Source organism: Anarrhichthys ocellatus, unplaced genomic scaffold (assembly GCF_004355925.1).
Source record: "Anarrhichthys ocellatus isolate YVR2014 unplaced genomic scaffold, GSC_Weel_1.0 scaffold4, whole genome shotgun sequence".
In the NCBI taxonomy this organism is placed as follows: Eukaryota; Metazoa; Chordata; class Actinopteri; order Perciformes; family Anarhichadidae; genus Anarrhichthys; species Anarrhichthys ocellatus.
In genome coordinates, this window is record NW_022280034.1 from 4,570,504 (window position 1) to 4,592,631 (window position 22,128).

A 22,128-nucleotide genomic window follows, 5' to 3' on the forward strand; every position below is an offset into this window, starting at 1 on the left:
AGAGAGAGAGAGAGAGAGAGAGAGAGAGAGAGAGAGAGAGAGAGAGACCCGGGACTGAATGGAGCATTGTGGCAAAGACAGTGGGCACACTGGGCAGTAACACAGAGAACACTAACTCACAGATCATGCCAGAGAGTCTGAAAACACCCACACTGGGCGACAATGGCAAACTTCATCGCTCCACTTGGCCCCGTCTGAATACACACATACAATGGCAGAATCCAAATAAGATGCTCTGTTATTCGTGAAATTCAACACACTGAATTCCTTCAGTGCCTCTCTGTCCCTTTGACTGGCAGCAGATGGCCCGGGGCTGCGCTGCATAGATGTGCGCGTACGTGTGCATGTGTCTGTGTGGTCTTCACCCCCCTGTTGCATCATGGGGGAGCACCCTGTAGGTTTGCAAGGTGAGAAAGCACGCATCCAAAGGCCCCGACAGGTGTCATGTTTATTTAAGCCAGCTCTACCTCTCTTCTTCAAGCTATGCAAACAGTCAAACAAATTGACCTTGCACTTGGACCTGAGAACCAATTTAACTAAATCATTCAATCAAAGCAGGAGTAACTGTAGTGAGGAGTGAGGAGTATCAGAAGCAACAGGTTTGACTCTTATGAAGCTGGTCTGTTTTTACTATCAGCTCTCTGCTGCCTCTCTGTGTAGCTTGTGAGGAACTCCACTATTTTATCTGACAAGATGCATGAACTGCAACAGGTGTGCAGCAAAAAACTGTATGATAGATCTGAAACATTCACATGTACCAGCTTCCTAAACACGAGTATTTTGGGGGGGATTTTTGTGTCTTTATTACAGATGGAAAAGAGATAACAGAGAGATGTAAGAAAGGTCTTCAGTCAGTCTCAAATCGCTGACATTTCTGTTTATAGTTGGTGTCTAAATCCACAGGGGCGCCCCGTTGTATGCAATTGTCAATACCTTTCAATTTATAACTGTTGGTCAGAGTAAAATGAGCAATTTCAAGAACTCACTTTGGGTTCTGAGAAGTTGGGATGGCCATTTTTCAACATTATAAACACAAAATGATTAATCACTAATGAAAAAGAATCATTAGTTGCTGCATCAAACAATAGATGTACTAAATTGTTAAATTACCCCATATTGCCCAAGGCTAAATAATACATGCTATACATGTGTATACATCCAGTTTCAAATCCAGATTCAACAGTAATGTCTTTTTTTCTGCAAAGCAAACATTGAAACCACCGAACATCTTGTGTCTTGATGTCACTCCCAGAAAAGCTGTCAGCAAAAACATTTTCAGTTTGACTCTCATGACTTACTGTATGTATATAATGTACGAATGGGTAATGAAGGAGAAACTGGAATATTTACTGATTAAAAATGTAAATACTGCAGGAGAACAGTTGTAATATCTGTAAGGCTTACTGGCCTTGTAAACAGACCACTTTATATTTTTATTTCATATATTAATTCAAGGTTTTTGATATTCATGTATTTTGTTCTATTTTATTTGTTATGTTTGTTTCAAGGATTTGTACATGCTTTTTGTAAATTCATTGTTCAATATTTTTTTATTGAGTTATTATAAGGCAAAATAAATACTATGATGTCAGACTCCAACTCACTTAACGAAAAGTTAGAAACATGATTTAATATATTGTATTTTATAATCCATATGTATGTAGTGTTGGTATATATCAATTTAACGACGTCGTGATAACGTTTTCTCTTTTCTTCGCCTGGAGTCAGTTTTGTAATGTCCTGGTCGTTTCATACCTCTTGCCCTGGAGGTGTCGTAAAGTCATAGGGCTTTCAAATTGTTATCAAAACGGCTTTGTAGCTTTATTTGTCACATTTAAAAGAGTTATGGTCTTGCAATCATGAGATTCAATTGATGTTTATGACAGTATTGTATGTTTTTTCCCCACATGTCATGGTACATTATGTTGACGTAACGACAGCTCGTCAGTTGTCGCTTTACGGCAGAGCGTGCTGCTGGACTGGAGGTCAGGGGTTTGAAGATAAGGCGAGCTCATTAGTCTGTAACGTAAAGCCTGTGTTTTCACCCGTAAAACTCAACGTACACGTTAACAGGACAACGTCTGTTTGTGTCGGTGAATCCAGCCGTTTTGTCGTTGATAATTTTTTCTTTGATTTTGAGTATTTTGCGACATAGCTAGCGCTTGCTAACGTTAGCCAGCTCGGCTAGCGGATCCGGTTTTCCCCAGGTGACCCGTCGAGGATCCTCCACAGCCATGGACAGCAGCTCACAAGGATCGGGAGGAATGAAAGGAGGTATCGGGGGTCTCTTTGGAGGCGGTGCACCCGAATACTCCAACACAGAGCTCGCCGGTGTTCCCTGTAAGCGTTCACATAGCTTTAGCTAGTTAGCTTAAAACCGGTAACGGCTGTACTGTTACAGCTTCATTACCTTAAAAACATTGTAAATACAATTTTCTCAATATATATAAATGTAACAAGTGATCTAATATGTCTGTTGTAATGTCATTTCAGTGACTGGAATGAGTCCTCTGTCCCCTTACCTCAATGTCGACCCTCGTTACCTGGTTCAGGTAAGCTACTAAGCTAAAGTAGCATTTTAGCTCTTTTTGGTGTTAAATGAATGTGTTTTTATGTGTTTTTTCTGACTGTAACGTCTGTTGATCTTTTGTTTCAGGACACAGATGAGTTTATTCTTCCCACAGGCGCCAATAAAACAAGAGGGAGGTTTGAACTGGCTTTCTTCACCATTGGAGGATCCTGCATGACTGGTAAGAGATGAGTAACACCAGCAACATCATAGTGTTACAATTTCCCTAAATTGTACCTAAAACTAAATGTATTCTGTTTAATTGGAACATTTTATATATAATTGGGACAAATGTAGTGAAAATAAGAGTATATTTGTACAGTGTAGGTCAGAAGTATGTGGACACAGCTGCTGTTCACTTAGATTTTTGTACTTTCTCCACAACTTCGTGTCTGTTTTTTGTGTTTTGACTTGGTTCCTTGGTAGTGTATTGAAATACAACATGCAATGATACTGGGACAACCATGTGGTTCCAACAAACTGTTTTAGAAAGGTTTTTGTTTGACCAAAAATCAATGGCTGACCCTAATAATGCCCTTGTGACTGAATGGGAGCAAATCCCTTCAGCTAGGATCCCAAAATCTTGCCAAAACCTTCCCAAAAAAGAGGTTGTTTCAGCAGCAGATCGTGTCTCATAGTTTGGGAATTACATGTTAAAAAGTCACATATTTTTTCAACCTAATGTCTCACTCGGCCTTTCTGCCTCTTTGTTGTGACTGTAGGAGCAGCATTTGGAGCTGTGAATGGTCTCAGAATGAGCATCAAGGACACTAGAGACATGGGATGGTCAAAACCTCGTAATGTACAGTAAGTGTGGAGACAGAGTTCAGTTAACCCAGCAGTATTATTCCTGTTACTACACCTAGATCTAAATGTGAGCTTTCTCTCCTCAGGATTCTCAACATGGTGACCAGACAGGGTGCTTCATGGGCCAACTCTCTTGGCTCTGTTGGTAAGACAAAAGATAATCTCAACTAGTATATTCACTAATCTCATGGATACAAATCACATTGCAACATGTAAGCAAGCATTATCTATTTAAATGTATAATATTGTTGATGTTGGGTATATGTTCATTTTCAAGTTTCCCTCTTTTGAATGGCTTGACTCTTGTGTAAATCTGGATTTTTCTCTGCCATTGCAGCCTTGTTGTACAGTGTGTTTGGGGTGGCGATAGAGAAGGCCAGAGGAGCAGAGGACGACATCAACACAGTGGCTGCTGGGACACTAACTGGGATGCTCTTCAAATCAGGCAGTAAGTGTCTTTTCTTCTTTTATTATCTGCCATTACTGTGTAGTGTCATTGACTTCAACCCAAGAGTGCCTCTCTGTATAAAATTCTCCTGTTGAAATATTTGTGGTTTCACAAGTTGTCGTCTAAGTGAGTGATCTTACTGAACGACGACAGCATGCAGAATGTTGAATACTATTTATTATGCTAAGAATTATTTATTGTTGGACAGATGTTTTTAATGCATGTTTGTTTTATGTTTACTCACACCCATTCTGTCACTACTGTATGTTTGCAGGTGGCCTAAAGGGTGTAGCCCGAGGAGGCCTGGCTGGTTTAGCCTTGTCTGGGGCCTACGCTCTCTACAGCAACTGGGACCACCTCACAGGCTCCTCCTCCTCCTCATCCTCCAGGCTGTATTAGCCCTCTCCCACACTCATCTGCTTCTATATTAGGGCCAAATATCACACAGCCTTTAACCACAGCGCTAAGAGGGATTAGACTCTGGTCAAACGCAGTGTGCTTTTCAGGGAAGTGTGGGTTGGTCCCGGTTCGCTGGTCCCCCGCCCTGTAGACACTTTCCAGGAGCACTCTTGTGGAATTAAATGAAAAAGAAGATTGGACTAAATTCCACCGGAAATCTAGATTTAGACCGTCCTATAACACCCCTCTCTTTCTTTATCCTCTGACGTGTTTCTGTAAGTGATCTGATCAGTAATAAGAAAACACCGTGAGGATATTTTATGAAGATGTCATTTGTTATATCATTGTTTATGGGAGACATGGTAGTCTTCTTTGATGCTATTCTTGAAATCAATGAACCCATGATATTTGGGTTAAAAGAGCCGATTTATAAGAGGACATCTGGTGCGTGGTTCACCAGATGAATGGACTGAAAGACTTCTTAACAGGAGAGCGAAGAGAATTTCAACTACGATCCACAAACACAGAACTGAGCCTGATGGTCGGCTCTTCTTGTATTTATTGAAGCGTTTCTGCGGTGGTTTCTGTTTTACTTTCCAAGAAGTGATCACTGTAAAGCTGTTTATGTGTCTCCATCAAACCCGCTGTACTAAAGACTATATTAAAAAAATGGGAAATGTTGACAAAGATTTTGCTTTTAACCAACTTTATTGCGTGAATGTAGACTGGATGTAAAAGGACATGAGTCGTGTATACTATGCAGTGCTCTGCCACAACTTACTGCTGTTGTGAAACCAGAGTAGTACATGAAGACTAAAATATGGTGTGTCAGAAAACAATAATTTCACATTCAGAATGTGCATTTAAATCTTGTAGTGGAAGAAACAGATGGTAAGTCAGACATGAAACGGAGCAGAGCTTATGTTTGCTGTCGGCGCTGAGTCAGGCGCCCACTTAGTGCAGGAAGAAGTCCCTGATGCGCGTGGCCTCAATCCAGGGGATGTAGGCGGCGGTGCGGGTGAAGACGCTGGGTTTGTTCTCCACGGTGCAGCCGATCGGGCCGAAGCTCACCACGCCGTGAACCTCCCAGCTGTCCTGCCCCTGCTGGCACAGCAGAGGACCACCAGAGTCGCCCTGGGAGAGAGGAAGAAGGGGAGAGACGGGTCGTGAGGTAAAAATTCATTCTCACTTCTACCTCCAACTCTGTGTGTAAATCTCAGTCCTACCTGGCAGGCAGCAGGCGGGCCCTCGGTGTCCCTGAACCCGGCACAGATCATGGAGTCTCGGACACGGTCGCCCCAGAATTTCTTCTGCCGGCAGGTCTTGAAGTCAATGATGGGCAGGCGGGCTTGATTCAAGGCTTCTGCGAGAGACACATTCTCCTTCCCACCTGAAATGTGTTCAAGAACAAAAATTAAAGTTTAAACCTATTTATCAACGTTAGCCAGACTGAAATATCTCCACAACTGTTGGGCAGATGGTGACAACATTGTTTTACACACATTCATGATCCCCAGAGGATGAATCCTATTGATTCACTGGCTTTTCCTATTACACAACCAGCAGTGGACCAAATGACTTTTCCCCTTCTCATTTACATCCCCTCTCTTCCACTCACCTCGGGTGTCCCCCCAGCCTGTGACCCAGCAGTAGTGTCCTGGATTGAGGCTGGTCTGCTTGCGCGGCAGGCAGGCGTAGCGGATGAAGTTTGAAGGGACTATGTCTGTGGCAGCCTTCACCAGGGCGATGTCATAGTCCAGTTCGCTGTGAGCCGGGTAACGGAAGTTCTCGTGCCGGTAGATTCTCTTCACTGGGAAAATCCTCTCTGCCTTCTCTGAGCGCTTCAGCTGGTGCTTCCCCACGACGATCCTCCAGCTCCCAGCATCCTCAGCTTTACCTCTAATAGGCCAAAAAAAATAGTTAAAGCACGGCCTTCGTGGTTTTCACAAAAACGTATTCAAATCACAACTAAATCCTCTACTCTGTGCTCAGGGTTTCTTACTTTTGGAAGCAGTGAGCAGCAGTTAGGATCCAGTTCTTGTGGATGAGAGTTCCTCCACAGACGTGGATGTAATGTTTGCTTCCCCTGGGACGAACCTACGAGAAACAACCAGACAGATCAGTGATGAGAAATTACTTGGTAACACTTTATAATAAGGGTACATATCATATACTTAGGTAATACTTAACTATTGTATGACACATGGGGATTTAATGCAGGACTTGATTACAGTTACAAGTTAATTTCAGACCTGTGCATTTGCTCAGCCTCTCCATTGTTAGTAGATAACTATACTACTAGTCCTGAAGTGAATATTCTCATAGAAATATGAAGCTATTTTTTAAAATCTTTGTTGGTGCCGACAATTGTTGCAGAGATGGTGAGAAATCAAGACACAACTACACCAACAGATGATCAGAAGCCTGGATACTGTTATGATCATGTACACAGTGAGATGAAGATTTTGTAAACAGGAATCAGAATACAATCAAAACCAAGATAAGGCTCGAAACTGGGATACTAGAACTACTAATGTAAGCACACTCCTGTTATAATATTAATTGAAAACATCAATCAACACATAAAGTAATCATGACAATAATTGTTTGTCGCAGCCCTAGAAGCGATGAGTTTGGCCGGGGTTCAGTGTGCTGGAGTTTTTTATGTTAAATTTCATACAGTCAATTCAAGACCTCCCAATACTGAACCACACCAACCCAAAGAAGTTTACCTGCAGAGAGACCTGCCAGGGCCAAGAGTGAGGTCTGGCCTCATTCCCAGACACAATCCTCTCAGCCATGTTGGGCTTAAAGTGAGCCATACCACAGTCCCTAGGCCAGTCTAAGAGGAGTAGAAGACCAGATGAAGCTCTTAAAACACAGAGAACAGACATTCAAATCAAAAAAACGTTAAAGTATGTTTTAACAGGAGCCTTGGAGGTGTGTGTTTGTGCATGTGTTTTGTCCTCACCCAGGTGGAGGAGCTTGTGCTGCGGCTGTCGTCCGGGGGTGAGTGTGTATGCAGCTGCAGGCAGCGATGCCTTGCTCAACAGCAGCGGCAGCAGCAGAGACAGAAGGAGGAGCAGAGGAGGTCCCGGTACAGCCATCATCTATCGCAGAATCAGAGGCCGGCACACATCCCACGCTATTTATACCAGGCAGCAATCGCACGCAGGTGTACACATACAGTACACACATATAACGGCAGGACAATGAGCGGTGTCACAACAAAGGCCGAGCGCTGGATCGTTCTCCTGTAGCTGCGGGTTTCCACTGCCGCTGAGAAGAAGGGGGATTTCGGGGAGTCCCATCAGCACTTTCACATACATATAGTATGCTCAAAGTACACTCACACGCACGCAGCACAAAGGCAATGCAGCACTGTACACAAACATCACATCATGTCACGTGACTTACAGCGATGACACAGTGACCTGAACATGACCTTCATCTCTGATATAAAAAATCTCCTCTGTAGTTCATCCTGTGTAAACATGACTCAGTCACTTTGATGGATCGGCATAACATCTCGTACAGACGTTCATGATCCCCAGAGGATGAGTCCTAATAACTTAGTAACGCCTCATCTTGCTCAGAGGCTAATCTTACGAGATCAGACAGCGGCTGGTGGTACAACGGTTTTGCACTCTGCGGCTCACGTTACCACAGTTTCTCAAGTCGGAGAACTGCGGTGGCCTTCGGGTGACGTAAAAACATGGAAGTCTCTCTCGTGAGCCAGTGTTTGGTTTGTCTGTTCTGGGCTACTGTAGAAACATGGCGATGCAACATGGCGGACTCCATGAAGAGGACCCGCTCCCTCTGTAGATATGAACGACTCATTCTAAGCTAACGAAAACACAACAATTCTTAGGTTGAGATGATTGAACACTAATGAAAACATAGTTATGAATACTACATTTAATTTCTGCTAACAGATCCCCGAAATGCTACACACTGGCCCTGAAATATATCGACAACTTTTGGATGGATTGGAAGTAAATTTGGTACGGACATAAATGTTCCCCCTCAGGAGGAATTGTAAAAACTTTGGTGATCATTTGTCATCATCATGTCAAAATGTCAATGTGTCCAATACTGATGTTTGTATTGTTGCTACTCTTTATAATCCATTTTGGAGCATATTTACAGTTGCTAGATGCTGACGGTTGTTGGTGTAACGACTCACCACAGAAGAAATAGTATTTGGTGGATGGTTCAGGGTGACAGCTGTTCTTATTTGACCTGAAAGCCCGAGCTTTGAAACCAAATCGTACAAGAGGGCAATGGAATATCTTTATGTCATTTTGGTGCATTGACCCTTTATGGCCAGAAGAATATAAAGTAACATAAATGAAAAGCAATAGTGACCTTCATGCCCGCTCCACTTCTGTGAAAATATGACAACAATAACTGCAGTGGAAGCCACTAGTGAGTTGAGTCTGTGGTGAATGAGAGAGAATGTGCCCGCTCATCTGAATGGCAGCGCCTGAACCACTGTGGTTCACCAAGTTTACATGCAACTCAACTTTGTGTATGTTTTCCACAGTGAATGAGTTGAGCGAGTGTGGGATGATGAGGGAGGCGGAGTTCAGTGGTGTGTTTTTGAGTTGGTGTGCTCAAACAACATAATTGAGCTGAGTCGCCTCCTGCGTGATTATCTGTGTAAATATTTGAGAGTAAATCCTGACATGTGCTTTCACAGCTCTTCCCTTATTTTGTTAGATCTTGGCTGCACCGTCTTTTATTCTTATGTCTAGAGGAATACATGACAAATAAAGTCTCAAAAGTGTGCAAAACCACAAATAGACGTGGTGGCAGAAGTATACAGTGATTTTACTTGAGTATATAATTAATGTCAGCTAAATGTACTTACATTTTCAAAAGTTTAAGCATTTATTATGCAGTATTGCACCTCTCACAAGGTTATGTTATTAGAAATATTATGTAATGTGTAAGCAGCATTTTACTGATGTCAGCTGAGGAGGCGGAACTAATTACTTTATATCCTGCTTAGTTACAGTGTATCATATTCTTTAAACACATTTTGTGTTTAAACTCAACCAGTAACTTTAATAATGCTGTGGAGTAAAATGTACAATATTTCCCTCTGACATGGAATGAAGTAGACAGATCACAGCTTTATCTGTGTACGGCCGTTAAGTAACAAGACATTGCGAGATATGTTTGAGGTAATTTAGTGTCACAATTATTAAATAAATCAAATTTAAAGGTTGATATTTGAGAGTATCAGTATACTTAGAAATTCCATATCGGTAAGGCTCAAGTAAAGTACAAGTACATCCAAAACTGTGCTTATCATGATGATAATGTTTCAACTGCCATCTTAAACAAAACAAACATGTTGAGAGCAACAGAGATACACAGACAAAATGTGGTTTTATTGAACATCTTCATGAAGAACTGTATTCCCTCCTGGTAGCTTTAGTCTGAGTAAATTGCAGGTAATTCTTTACTTTCATGAAGACCTCACAAGAAAATGCATCTACGCATCATTAAACTGCAAAGTGTAGGTTTGTTTTTAGAAAATAAATAAGTACAATAAAAAATAATTGAGTAATATATTCTTTATAGAAATGATGGATACTTTCATTGCATATTTACAACAAGCAACTCTTTACTGGCTTTTTTGATTGATGTTTTGTTCAAGCATGTTTTAGAAGAATAGTAACTGTAAATATAAAGAGAGATTACATTTAGTTTTTTATCACTTTTTGTGTCTACAAGAGTATCTTCAGGTCGTATTCCTTTCATACAGCACTAACAACCTCAACGCATTAGTGAGAGCAGCCTTTTTGGGACTTTTCCATCCAATAGAAATTAAACCCTCTCTAAAAAGTATATAGATCCTAATGAGTGGAGGAACAACACTTCAAACATTTTATCTCATCTTTTTACCAAATGACAAAGAGAAAGTCTCAACAGCAGGATAAAAAACACATGAAAGTGAGAGCTGCTCCCAACGTCAATGAGTTTATTAGCAGTTAATCTGTGCATATTGAGGACTTGATCAGCCATAGATTTTAGTCTCCTAAATCAGTCAACTGCCTTGCTGGAGCCTCCACACCACCCAGGCTTCTTCAGTGACCTGATCACGCTCTTCTTGCGGATGGGTCCACTCCCACTCGAAGGTGATTTAGGATAGGTGGTGCCTTCCTCTCTGTACACCTCGTCCTCTTCTTTTGCATAAACTGCCTCTGCTCTGCTTATTCTACGAACAGCTTCTGCTGTTTCCTCCTTTTTCCGTCTGCATTCCTCTTCCACCTCCCTCCTCACTCCGTCTTCCTCTGGTGTCCCCTCGCTCTCTGTACATGTCGAGGTAATAATCATCACAGGCGGATGAAGATCCGGGGCGATGGCCTTCACCACGTTCGATATGAGAGGAGGCTTCGGTGCTTTCTTCTTCTTCGAGGTACGTCTCGGCGTTCGAGGGCTGTTCTGGAGCTCCAGATGTTTCCGTATGGCCGTGCTCAGCACCTCGGGGTCCAGCGATGCTCCGTGAACGTCCCATGTCATCCCGTCCTCGTCCCACTGCACCTGCTTCATGCTGCCCCTCCTTCCCATCACGTCACCGTCCTCTCCCATCTTCATCTTCAGACACGACCTCCTTCTCTCCAGTTCGTGCAAGGAGGCAGAGTTGACGTCCCACGTCGGGTCATCTCCTCGCCTCACCACCTCCTCCTCGCCGCTGCTCACCGGGAACATGCTGGAGGACGGAGACACCAGATTGGAGTTGGACCCCACTGAGGACTTCAGGTTCAGTCTTGATCCAGGCGGCGAGCCCAAGAAGGAGTGGGAGCCCATGTTGGAGTTGGACGTGTTCCTCCTGAGGCCCCACAAGGAGCCGACGGGAGACGTCTGCACCGCTGCATCCACCAGCTCCAGCTGTGAAGTCATTGTCCCTTCCTCCCTGAACACATGTGCCCTTATGATGCCCTCTCTGGTGTTGAAATTGCACCTGCAGCAGTCCCCCAATCGCGAGTCGCTCAAGGAAGAAACCAGGGGTGACTTCCAACCGCGGCCTGTTGGACAGCTTGGCCCCGGCTGCCATGGCTGCTCAAGATGGCAAACTGAGGCTTCTCTTCCTGATTCCTGTTCATCTGCTGGAGAAGTAGGCGTCAAGTAGTTTAACATTTGCGCCAGGCTTCTGTCTCCTCCACCCTCCAACAGCTCCGTGCCACCAGGACTGTGCAGCTCCTCTATCACGTCATCAACAAGGCATCCAGCATCTGATGACACACCTGCTTCTGCTAAGCTAACAGACGACGGGATCGGGGATGGGAATGTAAAAGAAAAAGAGTTATTCTCCAGGAAGCCCTCGTCCTCTGTGCTGGTGAGCTGGAGGAGATCGGGGGAGTACGACGGCAACGGTGAGGAGGTGTGAGCCTGCAGGGGTGACGGCAGGGGAGAGAGTTTGGGGGAGTCTCCCTGCTGATGTGTGCTCAGCATTAGTGTTGAAGAAGAAGAAGTTAAAAGATCTGCAGGTGGTAGAGTTGGTGTCTGTAGGGGGGAGATGAAGTGAGAGGATGTGGTTGGTGAAGAGGTTGATCCGAACACCGGAGAACAAGGAGTTTCCTGGGTTAGACTCGAGGGCCGTGAGGTCCCACCTTTCCACACAATTGTGTCTGGAGTGCTGCTGCGGCTGTGTGTGCTGCTGCTGCACGCGCTCCAGCGATGCATGTTGGTGATCCAGCGCTCGCTGAGGGCAGGAGGGCTGTGCACGTCCGCGTGCTGGTCAGAGAGCGATGACTGGTGGCTGTTGGTGGAGTTGATGTGCTGCCACATGTGAGGGTGCAGCTGCTGCAGCGTCACCGAGTTCCGCTCGGAGTGAGTGTTGGTGCTGGAGCTGCGTTTCAGGTCCACGCGGGTCCAGGACGGGTCCCGCTTGTGCGACGGCCCCGTCGCCATCACCACATCCATGGAGCTCTTAGAGAGGGAGAAAATGGGTGCCTGGTCATCGCCATCCTCTCGTCCCAGAATCTTGGCTTCACTGGAGTAAGAGGCCGACTGACTGACTGAACGACAGACGGGCTGGTAGCTCTCAGATACGGGACGTCCAGGCCTCGCCATGGCAACAGCACCAACCTGTAAAGATTTGATTTTTTTAATCTGAAACCTTTTAATTACAAATTTTTTTTTTTCAACCTAATTCTAACCTGAACCTTAAAACCAAGACAGAACCATCAAATAGGCCTTTGAAGAAGTGAGGACCGGCCAACATGTCCTCACCCTGAAGGTCTAAAACTCAACCTGGTCCTCACAAAGATAGATATACAAGTCTAAACACACAAAGACTCCTGAAGACAGGCACTCCCAGATTACCCTAATGGGATTACACAATCCAGATTAATTGATTATTGAGACAAAATGTAGATTGATTGAGACAGCTTAAGTGAGCATTTGGCCTTCAGTTAACAGAAGACAAAGAAAGGCAGGGGCAGTGAGAATGAATGGTCGAAATTATAACAAATTACAATTTACTAATTTAACTTTTTTTTTCCGTATCTGCCAATAGCATGCTGTGCCTAATTTTATTCTCCTGTGTATTTATGCTTTTAAAAAGATGATTATCCTTATTGTTCAGTCGGTGGCTCACTAAAAATCAATATCCTCCGCCTGATTTAGTGGAGTCAAAACATGTAATTCCATATTAAACTGACCTAGCAGAGTTTCGACCACTGCTATACCTTTTATAATGTGTATGTACTGAAAGAATAAACAGCCAGTTAACGCGCAGATATGACAGCGCAATGAAAGTGCCAATAAAAGAGAAAAACAATGCCTTACCTTTTGCGATCACACCTTGTGTGCTGTTTTGCCCCTTCTGTCCTGGCAGAGAGAAGGTAGCGCTAAATGGCGTCTCTCCTTCCTCCCCTCATCCCTCCCACTCTTCCTCCCTCACTTCTTAAGACAATCTGTCTTGTTTCCAGCCGCCCTCCGATCCTCGGACACTGCTGTGACTCGTCTTCAGCTTGATGTCTTTCCTCTTTCTCTTCTCTCGTAAAAAGGACCCCATATGAAGTTGTCGTCAGATTGAAAAGGAGGATTTCTCTTTGTGCATGTGTTGTGCACATATGCGTGTGTAGCTGAGAGAGGGCCATTACTCTACCTTTAGCTCTGAGGATTAGCTGTCATCCCATTAGCTGCCGTCCAATCTCTGAACAGTCTGTGTGTGTGTGTGTGGCGACAAGCTAATGAGCATTTTGATTCTGAACTAAGCTCAGGTCAGAGGTCAGAGCAGCCATGTTGCATGTATATTATTTAGTTTCATGTTTCACATTTCATGTCAATCCATCCAAGAGTTTGCTAAAGAGAGTGCACTAAATGTTAACCCCGTGGTGGTGCTTGAGGAAAAGTCAGAGAATCACCAAAGTCAGTAGGATTCATCCTCTTGGTGTCATGGATATTTGATATTTCAGTTTATTTAGGAGAAATCTAAAGATACAAAAAGACAAAGTAGTAAAATAATCACCTAAATGTATATTTTACATGTTTTCTTCCCAACAGTCAAACAAATTTTTTTGCTGGTAGTTTCTCCCCTTAAAGCGAGAGCAGCCGCCAGATAACAGCATGACACGGTGAGAATCATCCAGCTGTGTCGTTCTCTCTCTGCTCTCCAGGGTCACATCACCTCACAGCTAAACAGGTCGACAACAAGAGACACACACGTTATAGTCACTAATGCTAAAAAGTAGCTTCAGACTGAGGAATAATCATGGCAGGTAAGCGGTAAACTGCATTAGATCCAGTGTATTTGACAGATGCCTGGACTTAATTTCCCTGTTGATGTGTTCGTTTGTTCAGACCAGGTGTTACTGCTGGCTGCTGGTGTGTCCGTGGGTCTCCTGCTGCTCGGTCTGATTGTGTATTATCTGTGGAGGAGGAAGAGGAGGAAGAAGGGTCGTAGTCAATACGAGGAGCTGATCTCTACAGTGCCTTCAGTACCGGCATGCTCTGCTCCGGTGATGCTGGTGTCTCAGGGCTCCTTCGCCACGTTAGTACCACGAAATAAACATGCACACAGTCCTACATGTTATCGAGTTTTATGTGAAACAGTACAAACGTTATACTTTCCCAGCTAGCCAACATACATATTTTTTAAGCACTTATTTGCCTTTTTGATCATTCGATAGTTTACAGAAATGAGAGGAGATAAGGCGTGAGAAAAGAAAGAAGGATGAACAGTAATAATAACGATAATAGACATTCACAACAATCATTAGACTCATACATATCGATTACAAAGGATATGTTGCATATTATTAGATGATTTTTACAGCACGATAGAACCAGATGACCGAAGAAATCTGATCTAACATATATGGGGCAAGGCTACTCAGAGTTTTAGAGACAAGCAGGAGAACCTCACAGTCTAAGTGAAAATACTTGAAGCCAATAATGTAGTGATTTAAGGACAGGTGTAATGCGCTCTTTAAGGCACAAAATCAGTTCAAACACAAACAGGATTGAAACAATGAAAAAATATCCTTTGCTACACGTTGATGCTGCTAAGCAAAGCAAAAAAGTGACCCTCTCAGTGAAGAACGGCATCCTTTACGTGGAAGCATCAGAGATTTTGGGACCTGTGGTCCTGATTTAAGTTGATATAAAATGCTGCAGAAGCCACAATTAATAACATCTCTATGTATGTGTGTGTTTATGTGTGAAAGGCCCCGTGAGATCCCTTTCACCTTGCCTCCTCGCTTCACGACACAAAACCATGGTGACGTGAAAAATGAAGAGGAGAGGGAAGAGGAGGAGGAGATGAAGATGGAGGCCCACAGGGACATACTAGCTCATCGTGGGTCACTCTCAGTAGGGAGTAGGTCATCACTGCCTTTATATGACAGCATGTCAAGATGGGTTTAGTCCTTTAAATTAAAGTCATTGGCAAACCTAAATTCATGGATAACTCTGGTGCTACCTCATGTGGTTTACTTCCTATGTTGTTGTTAGGATGGTACCCAGTGGGGACGGTGCTGGCCGGTCTCTACGCTGTTCCTCCTCTCAACGAGGTGGTGGCACCTCCACCCGGCATGGCCACCCGTCTCTGCTTCTCTGTGGAGTACCGACACAGCAGCGAGCAGCTCATGGTCTCCCTGCTCCGCCTCGGCAACCTCCCTCCCCGCTTTCACGGCAACGTCACGCTGGTGGAGCTGCGGCGTCTCCCTGATGACCGGCGGCCCCGCCAGGCCAAGGCCCGGGGCACGGGGCCCGACCCGGAGTTCAACGACTGCTTTGTTTTCCAGGCGAGGACACACGGAAGAATGAATGCAACCGTAGCGACAGAAGAACCATTCGTATCTCACACGCTTCCTGTGTGTTTCCCTCCACACAGGTGTCAGGTGTGTGCGTGCCTCAGAGCACCCTGAGCGTGTGTGTGCTGAGTGTGGAGCAAGACGGCAAACGCCACGCGGTGGGCAGGGTGCTGTTTCCTCTGGAGGGGGAGCTCGGTCAGGCTGGCAGGGTGCTCTGGAGGGACCTGGAGACAGAGGACGACACACAGGTACCAGTGGTGCAATGTAATGAAGTACTTTTATCTGAATACTTCCTCCACCACTGACAGGTACACACAGAAACACACAGGATGTCTGCATGTGTGCAAAAATTTAAATCGTTTTGTCATCTCTGATCTGTCTCAGTGTTCAGAGCTGGGTGATGTGCAGATTTCTCTCAGCTACAGTCCATGTGTGCAGCGCCTCTCTGTGGTTGTTCTGAGGGCTCGAGGCCTACAGCTGCTCACGGATGCAGGTAAGTGTTTCAGGTTAAAAGCTTGTGGACATGTGTCCATGTATGCACTGGTCATCTGACGTCTTCACAGGTTCGAAAATATGAAAACAAATCTATTTAAATCTCAGCTGAGTCGCTGGGGTAGTAACTTTGCATCTGACGTTTCCCCCAGGTGTGTGTGTCCAGGTGAGCTTACAGATACACACTCAGGTGGTGAAGATGAAGCGCAGCTGCGTGATGAAGAGTCAAAACAACCCCTATTTCCACCACAGGGTGACCTTTAAACTGCGCTCGCAGCACCTGGACGAGGCCTGTCTGAGATTTGAGCTGCAGCAGCCAAACGTCGTCCGCTCAGGTGAAACTTAATGTGCTTGCTATATATCTGATGTCCTGCTACATAAACTTCAGTGTTAAATCAGCTGTGTATTCACCTTGGCTCTGCTCCGCCTGTGTTGTTCTCCCAGAGCCTCCGGCCCTGCTGGGAGTGCTGGTGTTGGGCCCCTTCATGTACGCCAGGGGCCAACAGCTGCAGCACTGGATGGACATGGTCAACACACCACAACCGGTTGAACTGTGGCACGGACTGGGCAGAGCCACTTAAACACATAAAAACCCTGCCTTGAAGGGGCAGAAAGCAGATCGGAAGCAACTTTAATATCTTATCAACTAGAGAAGACTTTACATGTTTTTGGTTTTTTTAAACAAGCTCAATTTTGCAACCAACAATTAAGTATTTTGCATCTTAAAATTGAAAGATAATTCATATTTTACACCTTTGTAACATTTCACAGTATCATTTATTTAAATATGCATACAAGATTTAATGTGAATAATAAAGTGACAGAGTTAAATTTTCAGTGTCATCATTGCTGTTTTTATAACCGTTATAACATCTTTTTGGTTTATAATTTAGAAACTGAAAAACTCAAAGTTATCTGTTTGTGAACTAAGCGTCAATAAAAATATGTTTTATACAGCATTAAATATGAATGTAGATTGGGGAGGAAACTAGGAACGTCCACTGTGGAAAAAATAAATACAACTTGGTCATAAGAAGACAAATGTGGACAATAAAAGCATGGTTTAATTTGACAAGTACCAGTATATTGCATAGTTAAAGTAGTTGACAGAATTAAAATACTGTTTACATGAATGCATCAATAATATTATTGCAATATATATATATATATAAAGTTACTTTTTAGAAGCATAAAATCAGGAAAAGTACTTCCTAATGTTGTCCATTAGGTGGCGCCCTCTACTTTTATGTCATTGAGCGCAGCCGCAGTTTAAACCACCGAGTGTTGAAGCGGAAGTGAAAGAAACGTCAACATCACGGACGTGGAGGTGATTTAAATTTGTATCTGTGCTTTACATCTGGATTTGAACACCATGAAGATAAACGAGAACACTTTACTGGAGGGAAACAAAGTCGTGTTGGTTCCTTACAATGCAGAGCACGTGCCCAGGTAATACCAACGCGTGAGACGCACGAGAGCGTCTCCGTCTGTTATCTTTATTCATTCATTCAGTTTGCTCATTTCTTTAAGTTGCTCTTCTGCTGATGTTTTCTTGTTCGCCGTGTTTGGCTTCATGTTTAAATATGATGATTTGGCTCCTTAATAACAGCTTCTTTCTATTTTGACACATTTTATTTTAACAAATTAAATATAGTAATAACTCAAGTGCTGTACTTAAGTACAAGTTGAGGTACTTGAACTTTACATGACCAGTACCAGTGAATGCTGCTACTCCACTACATTTAAATTAAAACTAAATATAAATCAACTAATAAATGATGATGTATTATTATAGGTTTAGCTATAGTGTTTGAAATTAGTCCCACCTTTACCAGCTGAAATATTAAAGTGCATGCTTAATGTATTATAATCCAGTAATAATGTATAAATTACTCTTGTATGGGCCATTCTGCAGAATGAGTACTTACACTTTTGGTAAATGATGTGTCTGTATTTGGATGCTAATACTTTTGTACTTTACCTTAAGTAAGATTTTTAAATACAGGACTTGTAACAGAGGATTTTACTTCAGTAAAAGATCCGAGTTTGTCTTCCACCACTGGATTAGTGTCATACAAGTCAGCCACGTTTCAAAAATAATAAAGACTGCGCAGACTGTTTATCTGACGTCTGGATATAAGTCACATCTAAATCGTGAATGAAGTCTATCTTTTTGAAAGCATTTAACCTGGTCTCAGTTTTTGTCTTGATTACATCGAAGACTTCATCATGTCTGTGTCTTTCATCTGTTTCAGGTATCACGAGTGGATGAAGTCTCCTGAGCTGCAGCAGCTGACCGCTTCAGAGCCGCTGACCCTGGAGCAGGAGTACGACATGCAGAGGAGCTGGAGGGAAGATAATGACAGTAAGCGTTCACCTTCCTGCAATGTGCATACAGAAAATAACCCTTCCGGTCCTTATCAAGAGCCGACATGTCTTAACAAGCATCCTTTTGCCCCTAACTTTTAATCGGAGGTTGTAGACATGTAAAATATTTAGACATTTATGTCAAGAAAAGCTGTTTGGTTATTATAATCAGTCTTGAATCTGTCTTTCCAGAGTGCACGTTCATCATCCTGGACAAGCAGCGGTGGGCAGACAGCAGTGTAGAAGAGGAGCAGTGCATGGTGGGAGATGTCAACATCTTCCTGACTGACCCCACAGACCCAACACTGGCTGAGCTGGAGATCATGATAGCAGGTGACGCTTGACGCGTTATACAATCGCAAAAGCTTTATAAAACATCTGCAATCAACCTGTGCTTTGATTTTCACACATTAACCATTCATCTCACTGTTTCTTGTTCTGATCAGAGCCCAGTCACAGAGGCAAAGGCATCGGGAACGAGGTGACACGCATGATGATGAGCTACGGTGAGCATCTTATACAATCTGTCAAAAGATTTGTTGTTTCAAACCTCTTGAATTCTCTTTCAAGTGGCTCTTGTGTTGTGCTCATTGTCGGCTGTTTTCCTAGTCGGAAAAATAGCAACTAAAAACACATACTGCACCGACTCCCGCCCGAATTATCAGAATTTTCAGCAAGCAAAAACTTTTTGGGAAAAATTTGGAAGATGCTTTAATAATCAAATGAAAATTCTACACAACATTTTTTTTTTCTGGGCTTTCAAATCACGTTTTGCCGAGATCTGCAGCTGCAATTCCCTATATTTTATTCATGTTGCACTTCAGAGTTCACCAGCTCTGTGGAGCAGATTGTGAATGACAGTTTGTGAGTGATGGTGATCTTGTCTTCCACCAGGGGTCACCAAACTTGGGGTCAAAAAGTTTGAGGCGAAAATTGGGCTGAACAACCAGGTCAGCATCGCCATGTTCAGGAAACTCCACTTCCAGGAGGTAATACGATCACATGATCTCACTGAGTGAGACGACCCCAGAATATGAACATTTTCTGAGTATAAACCGTCGTCCTCGTGTCGGTTACAGGTGTCGGTGTGCGAGGTGTTCAAAGAGGTGACCCTCGGGATGACGGTGGATGAGTCCGTTCGTTCGAGGCTGCTGAAGGACACGGCCGACATGAAGGAGAGAGACTACAGGCAGACGTGCAGCAACAGACGGGAACAAGTTCCACAGTAAAGTGCCGAGCTGCCCTAAAGACCTCCAGCTGTGAGACGGGAAGTCGATTTAATCAAGTGCAATTTGGAGGTTCTGGTTCTTTATGTAAGTATTTTAATTTTGAGTTATAATCTACTTTTCCACTGCTACATTTCAGAGGGAACTAATGTCAGGTGTTGTCGTGTTAAAACAGGAAAGGATCTTCTCCCAAAGTTGAAAGTTTATCATTGTTTACTGCGTTGAGGTTTCCCTTAATTGAAACTAAGGCTAACCCAAACCATATAAACTACACCTGCTCCATATACTGTTGGTCATATATTGTTTATTGCTGGTTCAGATCTTACTATCAACATGAGATAAATATCTCATTTTTAAGTGTATTTCCTCTTGTTTTTTCCTTCTATCTTTCCTTTTTCTGTCTCTTTTAGTCCTCTCTGATCGGGGGACATGACACTTTGCTCTTTTTTTTTTCTTTTGATACGTCGGCACATTTTACTGATGATACTTGAGTAAAAATTCTGACTGTAAAACTTCTACTTGTGGAGTATTTTTCCGTTTCAGTATTGCAACTTTATCGCAATGCTGTACAGATTAAACAAACAAGGTGTTAATTAGTGAGCTTTAGAAGTGCTGGTCGGTGTATTTAGTTACTTTTGAATGAATATATTTTTGTTTCTAGTGTGTGTTAATTCTATTTGGATTGTCATCCAATTGAATCCTCATCAATTGAAAACACAAAACCTCATAATTTAGTTTGAGGAAACCATTTTAAGATACTTAAATCACACCGTCCACAGGAGCGTGTTTTATACGAGCATGACATGTAAAACAGAACTGTGAAGTGAATGAACATATAAAGGTGAAAGGCAAGTTTGTGCCTCTTTACATTTGGTTAAATGTAACATTATTCTTTCTTTTTGGTAGTGAACTCCAAACAGTTACAGAAGAGACCAAACCATTTATCTTAGTATGCTTGTTAAGGGGTTGACTAAAACATTTAAAGTGCAGAATAAATCATGTAGGAAAGTGTAACATTTCCATTTTGTGGTGCACAATGACTGAGGCGTAATCGGAGTGAAACATTTCTTATATGTCTCATGTTCCTCGTAATTGCCACTTTAGTCTGCTGCGTTTCTCATCATTTTCTCCTTCGAAACCGGAAGGCTGGTTGTTGAGATCAAATGCCCACTGCATAATTGAACAGCTTTCATAACGCACCACATGACCCAAAATGTGTTTGCATATAAGAATAAGTTCTTGTATCCTCTCAAACCTCTGTGTGCTATTTCCTCCTATTACAGTCAAGTAATTCAGTGTGGCTTTGTAGCACAAAGGCAGTAAAACTACCTGTGCAAAAGCACAGTGACTATAATCCTGCAGGCTGATTCAGCATTCCAAGTATTGTTCTTCTAATCTTTATTCTTCTTTTTAATTAATTTTTTTTTAGTTTAATTTAAATTTTTTAGGTTAATTCAATGACATTTTTAAGTTCGTTCAATTACATTTTTTAAGTTGGTTCAATTCACTTTTAATGTAGTGTAATTTTTTTTACATTGGTTCAATTAATTAATTTAAGTTGTTTCAATTCAATTTTTTTAATGTAGTGTCATTTTTTAAGTTGGTTCAATTTAATGTTTTAAGTTGGTTCAATTCATGCTATATATGACCTTTTATGACTTTTTTCGACATGCTATACTATGACTTTTTTATCGCTTTTTTCGACATGCTATGCTATGACTTTTTTATCGCTTTTTTCAACATGCTATACCTTGACTTTTTGATCGCTTTTTTCGACAGACTATACTATGACTTTTTTATCGCTTTTTTTGACACAGTATACGATGACTTATAGAGGGGTCTTTCTTAAGACCAACATGGTGGTAGTCAGCACCTACAGGATAAGAGTTTACAAATTTCCCTTCGACGTTCAGAGCTACAAACTAACTTTTAAGTCCATCATACTCTCTGGTGAGCCCTTAACCTGTTGTGTTCAAAGATTTATGAATTCCTATGCGTTGTTTGAGTGTTCTTATGTCTGTTTGAGTTTGAATGTGTGTGCTTTAATGACTTGTATAGTTTTACAGAAGGACAATCTGTTTGTTTTGTTTTTTACATGAATGAATGGCTGAGAGGTTTGTCTTTATTTATTGTACATTGTTTGCATCTTGTAATAAATATTGATATGTTCTTGATCACTTTGTGTTTTGTCTATTTGACTTCTCTGTTGAGAAGATAACTGAGACTTTTGTGGGTTTTGAGGCACTGGTGGCCATTCAATGTCTTTTATAAATGCTTTGTAAAGCATATATAGTCCTCACTTTAGATGAGGTCACACAAAATGCTTACCTAATGACTAGTAACTACCTGAATTAATCGTGAATTACAGTGTTAATACGCATGTATAAAGCATATATTATCATAGTCCCTAACCATTAGTGCATATCTAAATCAATATATATATATAAATGCATGAATAATGTACATCTAAATAAGTTCTTAATCATTTGCTAACACTTTATAAAGGATGTTATTAATCATCTACAACTCCTTAATAATTGGTTT

The 22,128-nt window shown here is 42.5% G+C and overlaps 4 protein-coding genes across 5 annotated transcripts; 3 read left to right on the top strand and 1 right to left on the bottom strand.

Moving 5' to 3' along the window:
- Positions 1 to 8: 8 nt before the first annotated feature.
- Positions 9 to 4,912, top strand: timm23a (translocase of inner mitochondrial membrane 23 homolog a (yeast)). Its single transcript, XM_031843389.1, has 7 exons — positions 9 to 2,340; positions 2,494 to 2,552; positions 2,657 to 2,750; positions 3,292 to 3,376; positions 3,463 to 3,521; positions 3,714 to 3,824; positions 4,099 to 4,912. The coding sequence occupies exons 1-7, from the start codon at positions 2,235 to 2,237 to the stop codon at positions 4,221 to 4,223; spliced, it is 639 nt and encodes a 212-aa protein (XP_031699249.1). The 5' UTR covers positions 9 to 2,234; the 3' UTR covers positions 4,224 to 4,912.
- Positions 4,913 to 4,920: 8 nt separating this feature from the next.
- Positions 4,921 to 7,330, bottom strand: LOC116381320 (elastase-1). Its single transcript, XM_031843387.1, has 6 exons — positions 7,195 to 7,330; positions 6,956 to 7,065; positions 6,226 to 6,320; positions 5,842 to 6,122; positions 5,450 to 5,613; positions 4,921 to 5,357 (listed from the first exon to the last, which is right to left on the bottom strand). Exons 1-6 carry the CDS (start codon positions 7,328 to 7,330, stop codon positions 5,178 to 5,180), a joined length of 966 nt encoding a protein of 321 aa, XP_031699247.1. The 3' UTR covers positions 4,921 to 5,177.
- Positions 7,331 to 13,892: 6,562 nt separating this feature from the next.
- On the top strand, positions 13,893 to 16,607 carry syt15 (synaptotagmin XV). Its single transcript, XM_031844148.1, is given in 8 exon segments — positions 13,893 to 13,963; positions 14,046 to 14,235; positions 14,912 to 15,063; positions 15,198 to 15,496; positions 15,499 to 15,747; positions 15,884 to 15,992; positions 16,144 to 16,326; positions 16,436 to 16,607. Coding segments are annotated over 8 exon segments (1,326 nt in total). The 5' UTR covers positions 13,893 to 13,956; the 3' UTR covers positions 16,573 to 16,607.
- A 679-nt stretch (positions 16,608 to 17,286) lies between these two features.
- nat9 (N-acetyltransferase 9) lies at positions 17,287 to 21,044 on the top strand. Of its 2 annotated transcripts, XR_004212666.1 has the most exons (7): positions 17,287 to 17,440; positions 18,247 to 18,356; positions 18,551 to 18,691; positions 18,805 to 18,864; positions 19,253 to 19,347; positions 19,438 to 19,671; positions 19,995 to 21,044. XR_004212666.1 is itself a non-coding variant. In XM_031843767.1 (6 exons), exons 1-6 carry the CDS (start codon positions 17,364 to 17,366, stop codon positions 19,585 to 19,587), a joined length of 633 nt encoding a protein of 210 aa, XP_031699627.1. In that variant the 5' UTR covers positions 17,287 to 17,363; the 3' UTR covers positions 19,588 to 21,044. The 2 variants fall into 2 exon arrangements, 1 of the variants encoding a protein (XP_031699627.1); XM_031843767.1 differs by having other exon boundaries at positions 19,438 to 21,044.
- The last annotated feature ends 1,084 nt before the right edge of the window (positions 21,045 to 22,128 follow it).